Source organism: Falco punctatus (assembly GCF_963210335.1).
Source record: "Falco punctatus genome assembly, chromosome: 3".
NCBI classification, from domain to species: Eukaryota; Metazoa; Chordata; class Aves; order Falconiformes; family Falconidae; genus Falco; species Falco punctatus.
In genome coordinates, this window is record NC_137582.1 from 90,461,984 (window position 1) to 90,483,717 (window position 21,734).

The following is a 21,734-nucleotide window of genomic DNA, read 5'->3' on the forward strand; positions in this document are numbered from 1 at the left end:
GATCATCTTTAAAAGGGCAGATACTGCTTAGGGATAAATCAGTCTACTTGAGCACCTAAGAGCGTTGTCTCACATTATCTCATTGGCAAAGTTCCTGAAGCTGTATTTTTAATCTGCAATTAATTGCACACTGTGGAGCAATTCTGCCATGCTTCTCAGGCTAAAGCTTTGAGGTGGCCAAGGAGAGATGAGCCAGTGGGAAGCAAGCTATTAGCCCTTGCCTACCGGGTTTTATAGCCAACAAGTAAACCACTACTATTCTGATGACATTGCACAGCAGGTTAAGTGTGTATTCTTCAGATACGCTGCTAAGGTTTTCTTGACCTGCAGGCCTCTTTATGGTGAACAAATATTTTGGCATACGACAAAACAAGAGAACTGACAGTGCTAGAAGGTGTACTAAGTGTATATGTCTTTGCAGCTGCAATGGCAGATGGCGCTTGGTCAGGGTTTGGCTAACCAGAGGCAACGAGGTGCAGCTGTGTTTCTCACTTCTGTCGTTAAACGCCCTCCTTTGCTCAATGCTTTCACAGTGCTTTCATCCCCTCCCTGGGGAAATGTGCCTAAATATTAGGTCCATTTCACAGATGGGAGACAGGAAGACAGACAGGAGAGGGTTAATCCACAGCCAACTCGCCCTTCCCTTCCTTCCCGTGCATGCTCCTCTGAGGCACCATCTTCACCTCCCCCTGCTCTGCCAGGCCTACGTATATTACTTTACCTCTTAGACATTTTATGGGGCTTCCAAATAACTGTTCCCACTCCTGAGCATCTTTCCAGCTTACATATCCTTCTCCCTCAAGCCCTGTTCTCCATTAAAGATCCCTTCCTCTGGAAACTTTTTAATTTCCTTGTTCATGTCCCCTCCAGTTGCTGCCTCCAGCCATCAGTCCTGAAGATGGAACTGCCAAAGAGATTACACCCACTGGGAATAAATACCTAAATGCTGAGGCTTAGCCATGTTTGTTTCAATTTCTACACCTTGAAAAAAAGCGCAGTGATTTCCCGTCAGTCCTCCAGAAGAGGGTTAAGATTAGGTAAACAATGTTTGAAAAGCACTTTGCAGATGGGGGAAAAAAGGCCAAGCATTTCCAGAGATCTAGTGAGGGGAAACCTTTTGTTAACTGCATGTCTCAAATCAGTTTCAACATTTCCCCGCCCCCCCCCCCTCCCCCCCCCCCCTTATAGTTGCAAGCTTATTTAAAAGAAAAAGAAGTGTTCACTTTTTTTGGCACTTGCAGTTTGAAATTCATGTTTCTGTGACATTCCTTTGGCTTTTCCCATGTTCATTTCTATGCTCTCTTAAGTGCTTAAAAAACATGAGCTCCTAAGACAATAGAATTTTTAAATAGTCAGAGTCTGATGTCCATAGGAACTGAGGGAGCTGGGAACCCCTTGGATTCATTAGATACTGGATTTAAGCTACATATGCAAGCTAGATGTTTGCATTTCAAAGATTTTTTGTTTATATAAGTATTTAAATAGGGTGTTCAGGACTGAAGAAGGGTGATCCCCAGAGATCCTTTAAAATGGCAAAGGAAGAGAAAGAAAAAATCGGGCAAAATGTTGCAAGAGCGGAAGGGATGGCTCAGGCTGGAGGGACTTGCAACTGGTTTCTGACACTGACTAGTAACTAAATTGGTAAAAAGTTAAACTCTTGACATGATTTAAAATGCAGGCACAGCACATCCTTTCCCAAGGAGCAGGAGTGCCTTTTTAGGGACCCTGCAAAAGGTTGCAACAGTAATTCATTTGATTTAACTGATTTTGCTACTTTTTCTCTGGGAGGTGATAAAGCTGGTTGTCAAGATAGATAAGAATGCTGCATTGTGGACTGTGTGCTCACAATGTTTTCCAATTTAAGCCTTCTATCATCAGGGCTTTTTCATCATCTTCAGGCAAACTCAAAGTGTTACAGTTTGCTATTCTTTTAGTATCTCAAAGTACACCAGGCATATAGAAAGCAACATGTGTCCCTGACTAAAGGAGGATTTCCTAATTACTATTTTATTATGTATCTTATTACTTTCTAGATGCTTCAGTCAATGCCTTGGCCACTGCACAAATACAGAGGAAGACTTTGTCATGGTAAAATGAGTTTATCACTAAAATGGATAATCAGGTCTAGCATAGAAGAAAAGGGAGTTCTTGAATAGAGACCTGAGGGAAACATGGTAGTCCACACTGGTCCCACGCCAGCCAGCTCTGGAAGCATCTTCTCTGCCCATCTTGGTGGCACCCCAGGCTCCATTCACGTTGTCCTTGAGGCAGCCTGACTTCTACAGGTGATGTCTTCGCTTGCAGCAGGCAATATTAGGACCTCTTCAGAAAAGACACTGAGCAACCTTGTTTGGGCAACGTTGCAAAAGTGGAAAGTATGGCTCAAGGTGGAGGGACTTAGAGATTTGGCACGTGTCACAGCAAGAAAACATCATTTGGCTAAGAGCAGTTTTATTAACGGAATGACGTTCAAAGGTCATCAAAAGGCATCTGAATCTCATTGATATCCAGTGGCAAGTATTTAAGGAGGAAGAGCAGTTGTGAATAAAATGGCACAGAGAGGAGAAAAAATGGGATTAAGCATTAGTCAGTAAATCTGGAGTTGCTTAATTGAGAAGAAGATGCTAAGAGGTTTTTTGACAGAAAAGTTTTTAAATGTATTAAATTAGAAACCAGCCTTTTACCGATGATTTTTCAGCCAGGCTTTTTAGTTCTTCAGAGCCTGAAATACTTTCCAGATTCCTGGGAAAGAAAGGGTATTCCTCTTTCAAATACTGATTGCTTTTTCTGTACATGCTAGAGAAAGCTAGGCATGGCTAACTATTATTTCAGGAGTTAGTAGATGATTGTGGATGGTAATTATATCTTGTTGAAAACATCCCTTGAGGTAGGGATGAAATGGAGGCAGGGTGAAATGGGGTAATTTGTGACCCTTCACTTGTCTTCAATTACTAAGGACAGCCTGTAACAGAGGAAAAATAAAAAAAAGTATAATAAAATAAAAAAGGCTTTGGCTTCAACCAGATGAAACATCTCTCTTTGCTAAACAAAGCACAAACATCATCACTTTTACATGCAAGTTCAAGCTAGGCATATGCTGGAGTGCCCTGGCTGAACTGGAGTGGGAATGAGGTGAGCACCCACTGACATACAGAAGATGCTCTGTATCCTCCACTTAGAAATTACTCTTCTTCCTTATCGAAAAGGAAACTCTCAGCTGCTCCTGAGACCGGGCACTACCACCAAAATAACCACAGCACCCAACCAGAGGAAGGCCTTTCATGGGAATTTACGAGGCCCCAGGGGGTGAGGCTGGAGCCTGGCTGAGCTGAGGGCAGTGCTGCCCTCCCATGGGCTGCACCAGTAGCTCCAAGGATCCATACTGGTGTTCAGTGCCCGCAGATGCTTTAGCTATTTCCTGTACAACCAGGTTTGCTCAGGGTTTGAGATTTTGACTTTAAACACCAAATTTGATGCCTTGGTCCTTTAAAAACCACTGAAGTGGGGCTATTAATTTCAGTAGGAAAAAGAGCTTATGTAGGTTTCTTTTTTTTTTTTTTTTTTTTTCTGTAGGAGGTATCCACTCAACTAATTCATTGAATTACTTCTTTTTTACAGAATAAATTTCGTGATGCTTTTTCTCATATATCCCAGTTTGTAAGCCATCCCACTTATATGCCATAAAATCCTAATAAATACATATCAGACTTAAAGAGCTTCCACAAATGTCATTATTTCAAGGCAACCTACTCATTCTTCAGAAGTGGAAAGCCAGAACTCCTCCAGTATGAAACACCTACCCACCAACAGATTTCCAATTCCCTGTTTTATTCCTGAGAGGCTGCCAAATGGAGAACTTCTGTTTTACGAGCAGGGATTCACACCTGAACCGAACACTGGACATCCCCAAAGAGCAAATAGTGAAACTTTCAAGGATAGATAATTTGAACTATGGGCACCTCAGTATAAATACATACATTGCAGGAGAAAGCATAACAAAAGTGAAGGTCACTTCTTTGGATTTATGTGGATTATCACATATATATTTATGGGTTTATATGGATTTATGTATATATATGGGTCCATATATTTATGGATTATCACAACCTACTTTAAAATACCTGAATGGCAGTGTGTAACACCTGCTCTGGTAAGCACTCCTGCATTGTTTTCAAGTTAATGCATGCAGTGGATGCAAACAAACAGCAACAGCATACCAAGGCGAGCTGAAGCTCAAGCATTTTTTGAACAGTGATGTCGTGTGCCCTGAGCCAAACGAGTTGTGTGGGGCAGAAGACAAATAAGCAGTAGCAGCTGACCACCTCACACCCCCAGCAGCACTGAGCTGTGCAGCTGAGGTGTTCGTTTTCCCACCAGACCCCACCTTGTCCACAGGCTCGTGACAGCAAGTCCCACCCCAAAGGAAGATCTCTCCTTTTCTCCTTCAGCCCAGCTTGCTGGCAAAGACCTACAGGGTATTGGCCTTGACAAATTGGCTCTGGCAGCTGCAGCCACAGTTCCTCTTCTGAGGGCTTTGATGGGACACAAGCCACGCTTGGCACAAGGGGGTTTCCCTGGCTGTAGGTGAGATGCTAAGCAAGGCTTGAGCTACAGAGAATGTCACGCTCTGAGCACTGTCAGCGACCACTTTGCACAGTGATAGCGAGAGCTGTGTGTCTAATTTGGGCAGCAGCAGATGGATCATTTAAGACAGAAAGAGACTGGCACTACCAGCAGAGCGAAGGGATAACGTGTTCCTTCTGCAGTACAAATCTCACAAGTGACTCATGACTCTTTTGCAGCTCACACTGGCATCCTTGGGCCTCTGTGACTGTGACTGCACATTTTAAAGGTCAGGATGTAGTGTTTCTTCCCTGGTACATTTGAGTGCATACCGGTGAGAATTTTGCTCTGAAGAATGTCCAGTGCACACGATGCTTCCTTACGGTTTGATTGGCAGGTTGCTTTTCTCCTCCTCTTGGCCCAGGGATAAAGTTTATAAAATAACCTAGTCAATAAACCTCTCAGGAGAGCTTGATTCCTGGATGCTCGTTGCCTACCTAATTATCATGTACATGACTGGTATCAAGCAGGCCTGGTGCTTAGACTCTTGCGTGCCTCAGCCACACCCACATTCCTCCTGCCAGCCCTCAGTTCAGAACAGATTTTGATTAACTTTCATCAGATGTTTAAGGTGGCCTGAGCCTTTTCTTCTTTGTGTAGGTGTTTAAATTTCACCGCCTTACACTTAAGGACGTACTTCATTGCTAACTAGAACAGAGACTGGTTTGGGCATGCACTTAAATGGTCTTGTCTAATGGTCTTACTTAAGTAGGGCTTGCCACGACAGCGAAGCCCTGGTGTTAGCTGAGCTGTGTGTGCAGATTGCCCACGTACAGGAGTTCATGTGCTGCTGCTCATTGTGAAAGCTCACGGTGATGGTTCACCTGTAACTCCCTGGCGTCAAGGCCATTTCACCACTGTCCATGCTGGAACATTAGAAAGCCCAGTGCTGAATGGTGTTGAAAATCCCGTTGCTTTCCTCCCCAAACCTGAATTGTCATCTAGATCAGGTAGTAGCTTTGTGTGTAAATTTCAGTTCTGGGTACAATGTACCCTGATACCTCACAATTTATACTGGCTTGAACTCCGCGTGATCAGAATCAGTGCAGGCTGTGCTCTGTGACGGGAAAATCCCACTGAGAATTTCTGTCACTGTAATAGTGTGGCCAGCAGGACCAGGGCAGTGATCGCCCCCCTGTACTCTGCACTGGTGAGGCTGCACCTCGAATCCTGTGCTCAGTTTTGGTGCACTCACTTCAAGAGGGATGTAGAGGTGCTGGAGCATGTCCAGAGAAGGGCAGCAAAGCTGGAGAACCGTCTGGAGCACAAGTTTTACGAGGAGCAGTTGAGGGAACTGGTGTCGTTTAGTTTGGAGAAGAGGAGACTCAGGGGTGACCTTATTGCTCTCTACAAATACCTGAAAGGAGACTGTGGGCAGTGGGGGTCGGTCTCTTCTCCCAAATAGCAAGCGATAGGACAAGAGGAAACCACCTCTAGTTGTGCCAGGGGAGGTTTAGATTGGATATTAGGGAAAATTTCTTCACGAAAAGGGTTGTCAAGCTCTGGGACAGGCTGCCCAGGAGGTGGTGAAATCACCATCCCTGGAGGTGTTTAAAAACTGTGTAGACGTGGTGCTTAGGGACGTGGTTTAGTGGTGGGCTTGGCAGTGATGGGTTAGTGGTTGGATTTGATGGTCTCATCAACCTAAATGATTCTATGATTCTATCTGACTATATGAAACTGCTGGTCAGAAGAGCCAATTCATGGGAATATCCCAGTGTGACTGTATCCTTAAGTCTCCTTAAATTCTATTGGTAATTTTTGTTTATTAGTTTATATGGAGAAAAGCAAACTGATACAGACTGCCCTGTGTACCCCAGGCTGGAACACCGTGCAGGTAAGGAACCTGCTCCATTTGCACAAAAGTTGAAATAGGCCCCCCTATCTTAGCAGCTTGGTAATGTTTCTTTCATACATTTCTGAGATGCATCCAGGTGAAAATAGTAATAATTCACCTTTAACAGTTACGTAAAAGAAAGACTGTGGCTTCAGTTCAGCTTCCCTTCAACAGTGAGCTGAAATTTGCAACCATGTTTCATAACAGCACCTTTATGGGCAAGCTTGCCACAGAGGCCTGGGACAGGTGACCTTTGCAAATGAATAACCAACCACTTTGACTTTAGAAATAGTCTTTCATCATGAAGTTGATCCTGGGAACACACCCTCTGCCTGCATGGAACTTATTTTTCAGTAACTTAAAACCCAAAACCTTCTAATCTGTGCTTAAAATCGTATGTGTATTTCTGCACAGCATGCTAACATAATTAGGACTATGGGTCATCTTCTGCATTTTACTAGTGATATTGCATATAAAGTCCTAAAAATGCCTGTCTTCATTCCTTAAAAGCATATGGAAAAGAATGTTATTTCTTAAACATATCTTTAGTTTTCAAATATAAGCTTGTTCAACCTCTGCTGAAAAAGAGGCCAAAAGAAAGAATAAGACAGCTCAAATATTCAAACCCCATCAAACCAGTAATAATAATAATAATAATAATAATTAAAAAATAACAACCTATTGATTTGTCAGGTTTTATTTTCAGCAAACTTCAAGTTGTCATCTTCTCAAGACTTTTTCGTCTAGATGTCAGGGCCAAAAGGTAACCCTTCCTTCTGTTTCATGGAAGGTAAGATACTGAAAAAATACACCATCATGAGATAAATGACAAATCATGAGTCGGCAAAATTGCTCCAAGGAGCTTATATTTTCTTCCAGGTTGTTTTTTTGTGTGACATTGCCTGAAGTGATTCCCTTACCTCTTGGGAGTTTGGCTGAGAGACCAGGCAATAGTCCGTATTACTGACAATAAATTAAAGACATTTGAAAACTTTGTATAAAGACACAGTTGATCTTCCTGTATTCTGGGAAAGGGGAGGAAAGGGAACAAAGGAGGAAAGGAAGCGCTTTTTTCCCTGTTTACACATCTTCTAACCTGTAGTATGGGAATCCATGCAAAGATCCTCACCGTTTGTTACAGCTTGTTGTGAAAGTGAAAACACTAATAGCAGAGATGGTAGCTGGGGAGCAGTATCAACATGACAAAAAAAAAATATTTCCTGATATATATGAATTATTTATATACACTACTCTAAATAAAAAAATATATACTACAGCTTTCCTATCTGATTTTTAAACGGGCCACAGATTAACCTCATTCACACCCTCACAAGCCAGTTTTAGCAGATCCAGAGCAATGGTTACGGAACGAATAAACTGAGAATATGAAATTGGGTTTATATGTTGTTGAAATTAATGGAAACTCTTTGCCTCGGTCAGAAGTCAATATTGGAAAAAAGATGGGATAATTTAACAAACAAAAGAAATGTATGTGAATCGTGTTGAAGGTTATGTTGTTAGTTCCTCCTTTAGCTTCAGCATTCAGTCCAGTGTCCCAGCGCATGCTTTTTATTCTTCTTAATGGATTTCTCCCTTCTAAAAGCACTGCTGGAGAAGTTTTAGGCCTGCTGAACAAAAACCCCACAATGCCGATGACCTCTTTGTAAGAACTTGGTAAGGGAGGCTTTCTACTCAAAAGACACATTGTGGCTGCCTGTACGCAGTGCAGTGACACACAAAGTGCAGGAAACGGGTCTCCTCGGCTTGTGTGTCTCGGTGTTCTCCACAGCTCATTCATCCAAACTGTGATGGTCACAGCTAGGTGTAAAAGCTGAGCCAGCAGCCTGCGGCAGCCAGGTTCACAGGAGGATCTATCAATAAGGACAACATCTCTAGATCAGCAACGAAGCCTCTGTGCACTCAGAAGGCTCTGAGGCTTTGATAATTTGAACAGGGGTTATGCTATAGAGGTGAAAAAACTGCAGGTGGAGGAAGACTCAGACTGGTCCTATTACTGCAAATCCAGCTGTGGCAACGGCAACTCTCTTGGACAGGGCACCTTGCTCTGCGGGACACGTTTCTGGCCCTTGACGGGGGTGTGAGACTGGACCCCTGCTGCACTCTTATGAGTGTCGCTTCCCAGAGCAAGGGTGCGGGGCTCCCAAACTGGCATTGCTGCCCTGCCTGCTCCCCTGCCTGCCCTGTGTTGCATCAGGATTCACCTGGCTTTTAACTCAGAGATTACAGACACATTTTTCGCTCTAAGGCTCTGTACTGTGCTCACTCTTAAGTCAGTGTGACTGTGGGCCCAACAGTCATTAAAGATCTATGCAAGCTATATGTTTTTTTAGAGAAAAACAGATTAAAAAACCTCAAGGGCAGCTGCTCTGGGCAAGTAAAATTTTATAGTAGCCTCTCCTGTTGTGCGGGCTTGTCAGTGTTCGCAAGTTTCCCCACTGTGTCCTCCTTCCATTCACAGCCCTGAGTCTCACTTTCATTTCTCCTGGGCACTTTAGTTTCAGTTCTCTTTCCACATTGTCCTCTTGCTGCCAACCCCCTCAGCTACTGAAATCTTGGAATATCTTTCTCTTCTTTTTGCTTTCTTATCCTATTCCTTTTCCTTTTTTTTTTTGTTTTTTTTTTTTTTAATTTTCCTGACTTCATGTCTTTCACATATGTTTTTCACAAGTATCACAGTTTAAGCTATTAAGAAAGGGGAAATTAAGAAGAGCTGAGTTAATCAGGTTCTTAAGCTTATTTGTGAAACTAAGTATTAGCTTGGGACCTACAACAAACAAGGATGGGCACAAGTAGTTTCTGGACCCATGGAATATACTTTCAACCATTACCCTTATACAGGTGTCATTTATCTTACCTTTCTGGATTTATGGATGGAGCAGCGGACCTTCTCTTTCTGTCATCCCCGTCCTCCCCTTGCCCCAGAATTAAATTCCTTTTTCAGTCTCTGTGATGTTATCTGTTTGGAGCTGTGTCACATTTTATTTGAATCACATATTGTTAAAGTAGGAAACATTATTTCTAACATCAGATCATTGTAAATCTGATCCTGCAAATTCTATTCAGGCTAACTATCTTTATTCTAACTACTAAGCAGAAACCTCAAGCCTTGTTTCTGTTTCCATGATTCCAGCTTGGCACATCCCCTGAGATAGTCATGGTAATTTTTCTTTGAAAAAAAAACATAATGACAATATGACAAGAACTGCTGTAATTCTAGAATTACTACTTCATAATGACAATGTAAGAAAATATTATCCTGAGGTATTATGATAGCTGCTTGGACTAATAGCTGTAGGGATCTGGAACAATTCACAGGTTCAGCCAGGCCAGCCAACAGCATAAAATAAAAAAGGACAAAATGGGTTTATTAGCACCTGTTCTTCTCCCTCTTGGTGCTGGGACCAGCAAAGAACTGCTGGCGGTCCAGGATGAAAGCGTAAAACTTGACCCATTTCACACTCCTCACTATACTCCTGATTCCACACATCCTGGAAGAAGCGGTTGACAACAGTGACAGCGCTGCTGTGATGCTAACGAATGAAGAGAGCTGCAGTGAGTCAGGTTCAAGCGCATTTCTGTTACTAGAAGAGGAACAAGTGGCAACTAGGAACGTATAAACCTAACACATTACCTGCAGGTTAGTCCTTTTAATTTTTTAAAATAAAACATATGCTTGCTGCATATATATAAAAATGCAGGACATTGTTTATTCTAAAACCACCATTTGAGACTGCTTTGTAGCAAATCTAAATGATGCGTGCAAGATTAAGTAAATGTCATGCAGATTATTATAGTTTAATAAGCAGGCTCTTTCTTTGTTAGCGTGATAAGCTACTGGACAGACAGATAAGGGGGAGTTAGCATTGGCAATTTACACTTGGTTGCTGTAAGCAGTTCAAGGATGCTGCTTTGCATAACTGTAATTAAAACACATTTTGTTCTTCAGTGTGTTGTCCCGCAAGCCATGGGCTCGACTCCGATTTCAAATATACTGTCTTTATGTACGTGTGGAAACCAAAGTAAGGAGCATTGCAACTTTCTGATTACTCAAGAGTACTGCTTAATCTTGTAATTGTAGGCTCTTCGTCGTCATGGATCACCACAGTTTGGAACAGAACAGGAGGAATGAGAATGGAGCAAGCCTGCTATTTCAGGCCACACTATCCCTAAGCTGTTCTGCCATACCTTTTTATGTAATACTCCCTGTATTTCCCTGCTGCAAAACAACCCGGTAGAAAGCCACATGATACTGTACAGCAGTAATTTAAAAATGGGACATCTTACAATGCCAATAGTTTCAGCTGCTTTGGAAACGTAAAAGCCTGTAGCAGCCATGTTTCAGTGATGACCATTGTTCCATTGGCGTGGGTAAATCCGTGTGCCCCTGCACACCAGAGCCCAGCCTTCAGTCAGCACCTGGCCTTATTCGAGGAGAATCTTTCAGCTGCACAATAGGGAGGTTTGTTCCTCGACCGGCCTCAGGTGAGCTGTTGAGCTGCTCCCAATTGCGCTCGTTAGGCACACGCGAGGCCGAGCCAGGAGCCAGGCCGCGGGCACCGGCCCGCTGGGGGCGGGGGGCACGGCTCCGTGCCCGCGGCCACACCGCCCGGCACACCTCCGCCTCAGGGCGCCGCGACGGGCCCGGCCCAGCCCCCGCGGCCCGGGGTCACGCACCGCCGCTCTCCGCTTACTAAGAACCGAGAATCGGCCCGGCCGAGGGAGCGAGGGCTGCCTCGCCTCCAGGACCCGCGGCACGGCGCCGGCCCAGCGCGGGCGACAGCGAGGCCGCGGCCCCGGGCCCGCCCTGCGGACGGAGCGGCGCCTGCGAGGGAGGCATGCCGGAGCTGGCGCAGAGGGCACCGGCCCCGGGACCCCGGCTCGCCCGCCCCGGCTGAGGCGCGGCGGCTGCCGCATGCCCGGCCCAGCGCGCGCAGTTCCGCCCTGCCCAGGCCCCGGCGGCGGGCGCCGCGCACGCGGGCGAACGCGCTGACGTCGGCGGCGCTGATAGGCGGAGCAGCGCGCCCCGGCCGCCCCCTCCCGGCCGCGTCCCCCCGCCCTGCCCCCGTCGGCAGCTCGGGCTCACTCCGCGCCGGCCGGGGCCGCGAGCGCCAACGGCCGCCTCCGGCTCTGCGCGCGCGCGAGGGCCGCCGGGCGCGCGCACGGGCGCTGGGGAAAGCGGGGGGAGGGGGAACCGCTGCAGGAGCCGCAGCCGCCGCGAGCGAGGCCCGCCCTTCCCCCACCCTCCCGCCCACTCCCCACGCGCGCACACGCCGGGACCGTTGCCCCTGCGCGCGCCTCTCCCGCGCCGGCGGGCCCGCGGCAGCATGAGCGGCTCCTCCTGACCGCCGGCCACGCCGCGCCGCGTCCCCCGCCGCCGGGCCGGGCCCCCTCCCGGAGCCGGGCCCCGTCGGATGCACGCGTCCCCCCCGCGCCGAGGATGCTGAAGATGAAGCTGCCCCTGAAGCAGACGAGCCACAAGGCGGCGGCGGCGGAAGAGGCGGCGGCGGCAGCCGCGGGGCTGGGGCTGAAGGAGCCCGGCGGCGCCCTGGACTGTCACCTCCAGCTGCAGCAGGTGCCCCGGGCGCCGGCCCGCGGGGGCGCCGCCGCGGGGAGGGGGTGCGGGCTGGAGAGGCCGAGCCAGCTGCACGGCTTGGGGCCGGGGCCTGGGCCTGGCCCGCCGCCCCCCCCCGCCGCGCTCCCCGCTCCGGGCGGCGGCGGGCCCGGCTCGGCGGCGGCCCGCACCGACAAGGAGACGGTGTACGAGTGGTTCGGGCTGGTGCTGGGCTCGGCGCAGCGGCTGGAGTTCATGGTGGGGCTGCTGGACCTGTGCAACCCGCTGGAGCTGCGGTTCCTGGGCTCCTGCCTGGAGGACCTGGCCCGCAAGGACTACCACTGCCTCCGCGACTCGGAGGCGAAGGCCAACGGGCTCAGCGACCCCGGGCAGCTCGGCGACTTCCGCGACCCGGCCGTGCGCTCCAAGCTCATCGTCTACCTGGCCCTGCTGGGCTCCGAGAACCGCGAGGCCGCCGGCCGCCTCCACCGCCTCCTGCCCCAGGTGGACTCCATCCTGCAGAGCTGCCCGGCGCGGCGGCCCCCGGCGGGCGCTGCCGAGGAGGAGGGGGCCGAGGAGGAGGACGTGGTGGTGGTGATGGACGGAGCTGGAGAAAACGGGCAGGCCGGCCTCCCCGCCGCCCAGGGCCTGGGCTTCGGCGCGCAGGAGGAGCTGCTCCTGCTCTTCACCATGGCCTCGCTGCACCCGGCCTTTTCATTCCACCAGCGGGTCACCCTGCGGGAGCACCTGGAGAGGCTGCGGCGGGCCTTGTGCGGGGACCAGGAAGAGGAAGGCTTCGGTCGCCACCAAGCCCAGGTAACGCCGCGTCCTGGTCTCTTCCCGCTGCGCCATCTCATCAGGCGGTTTCCTCCTCCTTCCTTCACCCCCTCCCGACTTTCCAGGAGCTGAAGGCGGCCTCTTGCCTTTCCCCGAAGCCCCCCGTTGGGATGTGGCCCCTCCCGTCTCGCCTCCTTACTCGTCCTGCCCCCCCGCCCCCCATGGCAGTGTAGGCCCCGGCCACCCCCACCAGCTGCTGTGTGGAGTGTCTAGTACGAATTTCTTGTTGTGACATAACAGTGCCTGACTGTGACGTAGTAGAACCGGGGAGGCAGGGTTTCTTTTTCTAGCCTGCCATGCTTTCTGGAGCACTGCCTTTTGAACCCTGCCTTGCCGGAGCCCAGGGTGCCGTGCACTGCTGCAGCTTGACTGGCAGCCTCGCACGCTGTAGGCCACTGAAGAAGTTGTATGATGCAGGAGTACAACTGACAAGCTTGACTAAACTTGTGAAAAGAATAGTAATGCTATATAGAAACCGTATGTTTTAAGAAGAGCGTTCTGTAGCAGCTTAAAACAGTAGAACACGTTGAAATAGTTTTTATATGGAACCTGCACTCCTCCCTCCTCCCAAATGAGACTTAAGCTTGGACTTGGCAAGGATCAGGCAGCAGTTAGGGGTGAGCGGCTCTAAGGCTGGTTCTCTGAAAAGCCATCTTCAGTAGGGTGGCTGATGAGGTTTGGGAAGGGGTGGTAATCATTCTACTAAAGCTGCAAATTAAAATGTCACAGCTGGAGCTTCTGTTCAGAGAAAAGCTGAATTTCTGGGTGTCTGTCAGGAAACAGCAAAGCACATCTTGAAAGCAGATGTGCCACTTGTTGCTAGAAGGTGGTTGTCACCAAGAGTGAAGACTTTCAGTGAGTGGCACTGAAGCATTCTCTTGTGCAGCAGCTGTGTTTAAACTATGGTTCTCCCCCGGTGCCATTCATTGCTGCCCTCTTGGTGAGCATTGACTTTAAAATCTGCCCCATATTTATGCAACCAAGACATCATCTTGGAGCTCTGTGGGTTTTGGTCTATAGATGGCCTCTCATGTAAAGGGGAAGAAAGGGCTGGAAGATAGGTGTTTGTAATGCTGTTCAACGGAACGCATCAGGTTTTCATCGGATGCGTAACAGAAGAAGGTACAAAACAGTAAGGGTTGTTTTTTTTTTTTTTGAGTTTTGTTTCCAGGTTTACTTGCAGTGCTATCTAGTTCTGCCACTCCTAGAAAACCCTTTTACATTGACTGCCATAGGAAAAGAATAGCTCCTTTACCAAGCAGAGAAATGTTTGGCAGACAGGATATGTTCCTGAAGAGTACTCAGAGGAGACAGGGATGACTTTCTAAGCCTTCAAACACACAAAGTAAATGCTTGTATAATTTTTAAGGCCAAAGCGTATTTGGCAGGTGATAAACTAGTAGGTAGACATTATGGTACTGAAATCATAATGAATTCATAGCAGAAGTCCAAAAAGTGTTTATTTTGGCTCATTAAGTTGCATCAAGTCTAGCTCTATCCCAAAATGAATCCTGGAAGTCTGTCTTTAGGGGAAGAGGATTGAGTTGCAGGAAGTTGTAAGACTGGACACTGTTCTTTCTGGATTTAAGGTGCTAGTAACTGGAAACATACTTCCTGCCTGAAACAGGCAAATCAGTCGTAGCTGCTCAGTGTGTCCCACCAAATTCATTAGGAGATGAGGCTCTCGTGAACTACTGAAATTGAAGTCTGCTTTATGCAGCGTCCTGGCTTTAGTGTAAAAGCAGCTTTCCAAGCTGTGGTGGTTTTGTTTACTCAGGGAACGCTGAGAGACCCGAGTCAGCTTGGCTGAACACGCACATCACATATTCTCCAGTCCACACAGGGCTGAAACAGCATCCCTTCCGTAGGCTTTTTTTTCCTTTCTTAATGGTTAAATTGTAAATACAGCAGAGCCTCTTCTGGGAAATAATGGCTGATAGAGGGATTGGTGGGTTTCTGCTGAGTATTTTCCATTCGTGTTCCCAGGGGACGGTGGGACCCTCACAGATAGGACACTGGAGGAAATGGGAGTTAGTGGCACAGTTGAAGACTTCCCTGACTAAATGCAGTGGTACTGTTAAATTGGACTTGATTTAAAAACCTGTCAGGTGTCCACAGTCTTTTCATTCTGCTTTAATCTCTGAAATTTGAGTGCCTTCAGGGCTTTGCATTTGTAAACTAATCAGTTCATAAAGACCTCTCTGAATTTTCCTTCGGCAGGCCTCGGGTCAGGAGGGCCGGGCTCCCCCTGTTACGATAACCTGCCCGGCTCCGTGCAGCTTTGCCTCCCGCCCTGGGGCTGCTGGCGGTGCCCGGCGCCCACCGGCCCTGCTTCCCGGTGGCACGGGAGGGGCCCGGCGCGGGCGATTCCTGTCACGTTTGCAACGGCCACACCTGAAGAAAGGCTTGAACTTTCTCCTCCCCTGTTAAATAGAGACAGCCAGGTTCTGCGATGGCCGAAGAACCGTTACCGGCGCAGGGACGCCCCAACCCGGAGAGCACCGTGCCGGCCCGGAGTCGGCCGGGGGGAGGGGGTGACCTCTCGGCTTTGTTTGCGGGGAGGACAGATCGATCATGGCGCCTCCCCGCCCCGTGAGGGCACGGCCCCTGTTCCCCTCCGCCCTCTCCCGCCGTGCCGGTGGGGGCGAAAGGGCCGGGCCCCGGCGAGCCGCCCTACCAGACCCTTCCCCGGGCAGGGATCCGGTGACTAATGGTCACAGCTGCTTCCCGCCCCCATTCAAGATGGCGGCGGCGGAGCCTGCGCTCTTGGTCACGTGCCCGCAGGGCGGTTTCCTCCCCGTCCCGCCGCGGGGGGGGGGGGGGGCGACTTCTGTTGCGTAACGGGAACGGTCTCGCCCGTTCCGCACCGACGTAGCGGCGCGTGGGCTCAATCACGCGCCGGTCCCGCCGGTTGGAGGGGCCCCGCGCTCCCGGCCGTCCAATGGGAGGGCGGTGTGCCGGCGCGTGCCGCCCGCCGCGGTGGGCCTGGAGCGCCCCCGGCCCCGCCCCGCCGCGCCCGCTCGGAGCCGCTCGGGCTTTGGGCCTCGGAGCGGGCCCTGCCCGGGGCGCGGGGAGCTCGGGGCCTTGGCGGGAAGGTTTTGCGCCGCGGTGTGCCCGGTGTATCGAGCAGATAAAGCACACGAGCAGCTCTGTGCCGAGCGGCCGCCGGCTCAGCTCTGGGCTGCCCTGCCGTGACCCCCGGGCGCTCTCAGCTCGGGCTGCTGAACAGGCTGGAGGGGGGTCATGTTGTTCGCATGACCCGTGAAATACGATGCACCTAGGGCAAGCGGCAGTGATGTGAAATCGGCCTGCAGAGGTGATGGAGTTTGGACCTGGAATTGAACCAGGTGGTTTATTTGTCAAGTTTAGATTGTGAATTCCGTATGGCAAGGGCTGTGTTACTGCATGTGGCACATCCAGCCTGGTGGCTTGGTTTGAGGTTTCAAGGAGCTGGAACATTTACCTATAATGAGCAGAAGAACTTGCGAGGTTCACCTACAAAGAATTTATGGGTGATTTACTAGAACATAAAGCAGTTTGCTTTTTCCCGTGATTAGGGTTATGTTTTCTAGCTAGGATCTCTGTGGTCTGGTAAGATTAAGCTCATGTTACAGTCGCTTCTTGACAAAGGATTAATAGGACTGCTGCTCATTTTGGTCTCCTATTTTAATGATCCTTGAAGAACTTGGTGTTTCTTAGCGATACCTTTTAACAAATTGAGTTGGAAATGGCTGATGGAGTCAAAAGTTGTGAGAGATAGGACTGTTGGAGTGTGATGGATTGCCTTATAATTGCATAAACTTTGCTTCTTAAAGTGTTCTGAAATACTTTTTACTTAAGGTAGAAACGCTTGATACTATTTGCAGATTTTTAAATGTAAGTAGTTTGTAATAGCACCTTTTGGAAAAAAAGTTATCAGTGCATTAAGCTGTGCAGAATGTGGACTTTGAATCTATAGTTGAAGTGTAAGAATAAATCGGCAGCCTTCACATCCATAAGTCATAAAACAATAATGTGCAAGGATTCTGGTGATATCACTATATATATTGGTTTAAATAACAGAACACATAGCTTAATTCTTGCGTTGATTATATTTGTTTAGTAAGTGCATCAGTATCAAAGCTGTTTGGCATTATTGCTTATCTTGCTCCATCCCATCCAAAATCTGAGATCAGAATGCTGAAATACCGAAAGAGGCCTGAATATTTGCTAACATAATAAATGTGGCTTGCGTTAGACACTGGAACATTTGATCAGGCATACTTGTCAGTAATAAAACTAAGGTTCAGTTGAAATAAGCAATCTCCTGGAGATAATTGTTTGCTAAATAATATTATAATTAGCTGGCTAGAGGATTCTTTACAGCGAAAGTCTCTACTTACAAACAAAGGGAAAGTTTCTATTTACAGAGTGTTTTTCTTAGTAGGCTTCTATTTATAGGATGTTTTGTCTGCAAATTGGAAGAGTGCTTTTATAATTGATCTTCAGTCACTTGCAGCAGAACAAGGTAGTAGAACTTAATTTTGGAGTCTCATAGCTCTGTGAGAACAAAAATACAGGCAATCCCATTTTGAAGCTGCAGTGTATTCTTTTTATTTTTACAGAGTTGAGTCTATGGAAAAGTGTGCCTTCAGAGTCTGGTTTAAATAAGAGACAGGAGGATTAGAAATGTCATTTTACTCTTGGCAAAGATCTTTCAAATGCTGGTACGCTCCAGGAAAATACGAATGTTTTGCAAGTGTTGCATACTGAGAGAAAAAGTATTCCAGCTCCCTCAGTGAACCAAACACCTTTGTCTCTGAACCAGAATTTCTCTGACTCTGAACAGAAGTTAAGGATTTCCAGAAACATTACTGGAAGTCTTCTGGAAGGGAAGTCATAACTAGATGAATGACAGTGCTTAAAATGAAAGACTTCTGTCTAAACGTGCATGCTAGGGCTCCAGGAAATTGCAGAGTAAAAACTTGCACTGCTTTTGGTTGTTTCAGTCATTTAGCTCTAAATAGTGTTAGACAAGTTTGTAGCCTTGCCCGGAGTCCCTTTATACCAGGGTTAATTAGCCTCTCACTGTTTTCTGTGCTGTTTTTTTCTCCAATGTATTAAATGAACACTAAGGGCATTGAAAATACACCCATGACTTCCTAATGCTTGCACTTAGATTACCGTTGTTAAGCTGTAGTTCGGTTTTCAGTGTCGCCAAGTGCTGACTTGTAAATAGCAGGATCTCACTGGTCTGGGAGTACCAAGGAGACTCAGCTCTTTCTAAAAAGCTGCAGAAAGGAACGCAGACAGCAACAGTAAGATGGCTGTATCTACGAAACCACTGAAGTTTGTAGGGTTCTGTCTACTTAAATCTCTTGTCACTTCATTTATTTGCCAGTTTCAATGTCTAGCCATAGCTGTCCTAGAAAACACTACAGCTAATTCTCCATTAACTATATTTAATATTGAATGTCTACTTTTCCTCCAAGACTTGGTAAATTTCTGCAGTATCCTCCAAGTCTAAGGGTTTATACTTTCAGAGACCAAAGCTTGCAGAGGACAAGCTTAGAGATCTGGCTGGAAACTGCATTCCTTCATGAGCTTCTTGCCTTTCCTCAGCCTCTTAATCTTAATCTTGTCCTTTTTGGAAGAAGAAAGTAAAAATGCTTTTAATAGTGAAAGGAGATTTAATGTCTTGGGAAGTGTCTTAAGAGTGAGATAAGAACATGACAGAGAGATTTTCTGTTGTTCGGAACTGCTGCTCTACATGAAAGAATACTTTTAAACTGCTGCTTAGATCTCTTCAGTTCAAGAACTGGACAAAATGATGTATTACCCTCTGCCAGTAGTTAAAAGTAGTAATGAAGGCATCATCTTTACTCAGTACTAATTGTACTAGAGTTCACCACTCTTAAAGGACAATTGTTTTTTAAATCTTTCTGTCACGCTAGACTGTTGTGAGAATATTTTTTTAAATCAGTCTGAACATTCAAGTAATTTTCTTCTCATTCACTCGACAGACAATTGTAACGGCACTGACATTATATGAAGTTGTAGGATGAGCAAAAATTGGCAGTGTGGGAACTTCCCAACTGGTACATTGCTGGCTTTAGCTTCAAGTTCTCTCCTTTGTCATGGGCTAGCTAGGCTGGACTGAAACTCTGGTTTAAGTCCTGTTAAAAGCTCAGATGCAGATGAGACTCAGAGAAAGAATGTGCCGTGTTTCTAGCGAACAGGAGGTGCAGTGTTTCCTCAGCACTGTAAATCACTGCTGTAGCTGACATATCTGGTACTTCGAGTGTAATCGCCAGAGGCCTTGATAGCTGAAGTTGTTAATGCTGTGTAAGAGGTTGGTATGCCCTTTGTCTCCAAATCGTCATGATTTCACAGTGCTACAAGTTAGTCAATATGTGATTGCTGAAACTGTCATATGTGTGCTTTTCCTCCCTGAATCAGCTGATGTTTTTTCAAAAAGTTTTTGTCTCCCTCATAGAGTTTTGTTGCTACCTCTTACAGGTGAGCTCTTAAAATAGTTTCAGTGAACAAATATGCTTAAAGTACTCTTGGACAACTGTGCATTCTCTCTATGCAGTTTGGCTTACTAGGTATGAGTTAATAGGGCAGTTGTGCATTATCCACTTTAACTAAATGTTCAGCCAGTTGGGCTTTTATTTTGCACATTATGGGATTTTATGTCTGGTCACAGAACCACAAAATTACTCAGATCAGCTGGGACCTCTAAAGGTCATCTTGTCTTCCACCTCCCACTGCTTAAGCAGGGCCACCTGCAGCTGGCTGCCCAGGACCATGTCCAGATGGCTTTTGAGTATCTCCAAGCATGGAGAATCCACAACCCCCCTGGGCCACCTGTGCCAGTGCTTGATCACCCTCACAGTAGAAAAAGTGTTTCCTGACGTTCAGAGGGAGCACCCTGTGTTTCGGTTTGTGCCCATTGCCTCTGGGCCTGTCAGTGGGCGCAGCTGAGAAGAACCTGGCTCCATCCTCTTTGCACTCATCCTTCATATGTGTGTATATATGTTTTTATATCTATAAGTCTTTTTCTGCAAAACTACTTTCTAGCTGATTAGGCCCCAGCCTGTGTGGTGTTTGTAGCTGCTTCTCCCCAGGTGCAGGACTTTGTGCTTCCCCTTGTTGAGCTTCATGAGGTTCCTGTCAGCCCATTTCTCCAGCCTGTGGTTCTGTGCATTCTATAAGCATTATTGTTCTGGAGGTTGTTTCTGCATGTGAAAAGACAAGTTAACAAGGAAGCATTCAAGTAGTTTGCTGGCTGTGGCTGAAAGAGAGATCTTTTGTCTTAGATCTTTAGGCCCATTCTGTTCTTAGTCTTGTAGGACAGCTCTCTGTATCTCAAATTAATTGGACAGTGACATTGCAGAGTTCCAAGCTTGCAGAGTGAAGCATAAACTTAGCAGCAGTGTCAACTGGGCAACTGTCTTCAGTCTTGATCTTGCATTTCACTAGCAGCTTGTCCAAAACAGTAGTGGATTTTTTGCATGGGACACGATCTGTTGATCAACAGTTGTCAACATTAAACAGATTTTGAAGCATTGCTGCACTGTATGTTTGCATTTGTGAATATTAAGTGCATGCATGGATTTCCATGTAAGTGTAAGATGACATGATGTTCTATCTCTATATCCAAGCAACAAGAAGAATTAGATGATGGGGTGTAGATACAGTTGCACAGTCTTGAGTCAGGCTTCTCGTTGCCGCTTGTGGCCAAGAGAGGGTTCGGTAGCACACAAGTATAGCACACACAGTTTCAGTTGATTGTTGCTCCTTAAGAGGGGATGTTTAGCCTTTGTGCTAACGTAGCTACAGAGCTAGTATCCGTGTGTTGCAGTTGTGAAGCAATAAAGGTGGCAGCCTGTAAGGATTGTTTTAAGCAAATCGCAGCACCGCATCTATTAATGATTATTTTGATAGTGCTCAAATTTCTTTAAGGTACAGGTGCTGTAGTTGATAACTCGAGTTAGACCTTGTTTATTCCAAGATGCCTTCTTTCATCTGCTTTTGTTTGCCAGTTCCCACTTATACATGAATGAATGAGCTGTGCCAATTTACATCTGCACAGCCTGCAAGGCTAAGTAGTGCTGTCCCTAACAGCACATTTACTGAAGTCTTGCAGAAAAATAAGCTTTCATATTTGGGCATGTAGAACTAATCAAGCTGTCCAGCTGCTGTAAGCAGGTTTCCCTTGTTAGTGCTCATCATAGCTGATGCACGAATAGTTCTTTTATGAAAGTGCAGTGCAAACATCAGAAGACTTGTGTGCATCAGTCACTTGCTCATGATGATTAGTAGGCTATCCAGTAACAGATTTCATTACACGTTGCCAAACCAACACCAGCATGACATTTTTTGATTAGCCATCTATGTTAATAGGAGGCAGAGTTTGAACATCTCTCCTGTGTAGACTAGCTGAGATTTGCTTAGCTCACGTATGTTAGTTATACAAAGCAACATCCTGCTGAGCAGGATGGCTCTCCACTTCAGACATTTGGTGCTTATCTTTATAGACAAGTACCCCTAGACTTCAGGAGAGCAGGAGAGCAGACTTTGGCCTCTTCAGGGATCAGAGTACCACGGTATAAAGCCATGGAGGGAAGAGGGACCCAAGAAAGCTGCTTAGTATTCAAGGATCACCTCCTCCAAGCTCAGGAGCAATACATCCCAACAAAGAGGAAGTCAGGCAAAAATGCCAGCAGGCCTGCATGGATGAACAAGGAGCTCCTGGACAAATTCAAACACAGAAAGGAAGCCTGCAGAGAGTAGAAGCAAGGACAGATAGCCTGGGAGGAATGCAGAGAAATTGTCTGAGCAGCCAGGGACCAGGTTAGGAAAGCTAAAGCTGAAGCCCTG

The 21,734-nt window shown here is 47.2% G+C and overlaps 1 protein-coding gene across 4 annotated transcripts in view; it reads left to right on the forward strand.

The window, feature by feature from the left end:
* The first annotated feature begins 1,182 nt into the window (after positions 1-1,182).
* The window catches only part of ZCCHC2 (zinc finger CCHC-type containing 2), a 57,151-nt gene continuing 36,599 nt past the window's right edge, over positions 1,183-21,734 (forward strand). For all 4 annotated transcript variants that reach the window (XM_080377804.1, XM_080377805.1, XM_080377806.1 and 1 more), the window contains exon 1: positions 1,183-12,848. In XM_080377804.1, coding sequence (XP_080233930.1) covers positions 11,919-12,848 — 930 coding nt within the window. In that variant the 5' untranslated portion in view covers positions 1,183-11,918. The remainder of the gene's footprint in view (positions 12,849-21,734) is intronic.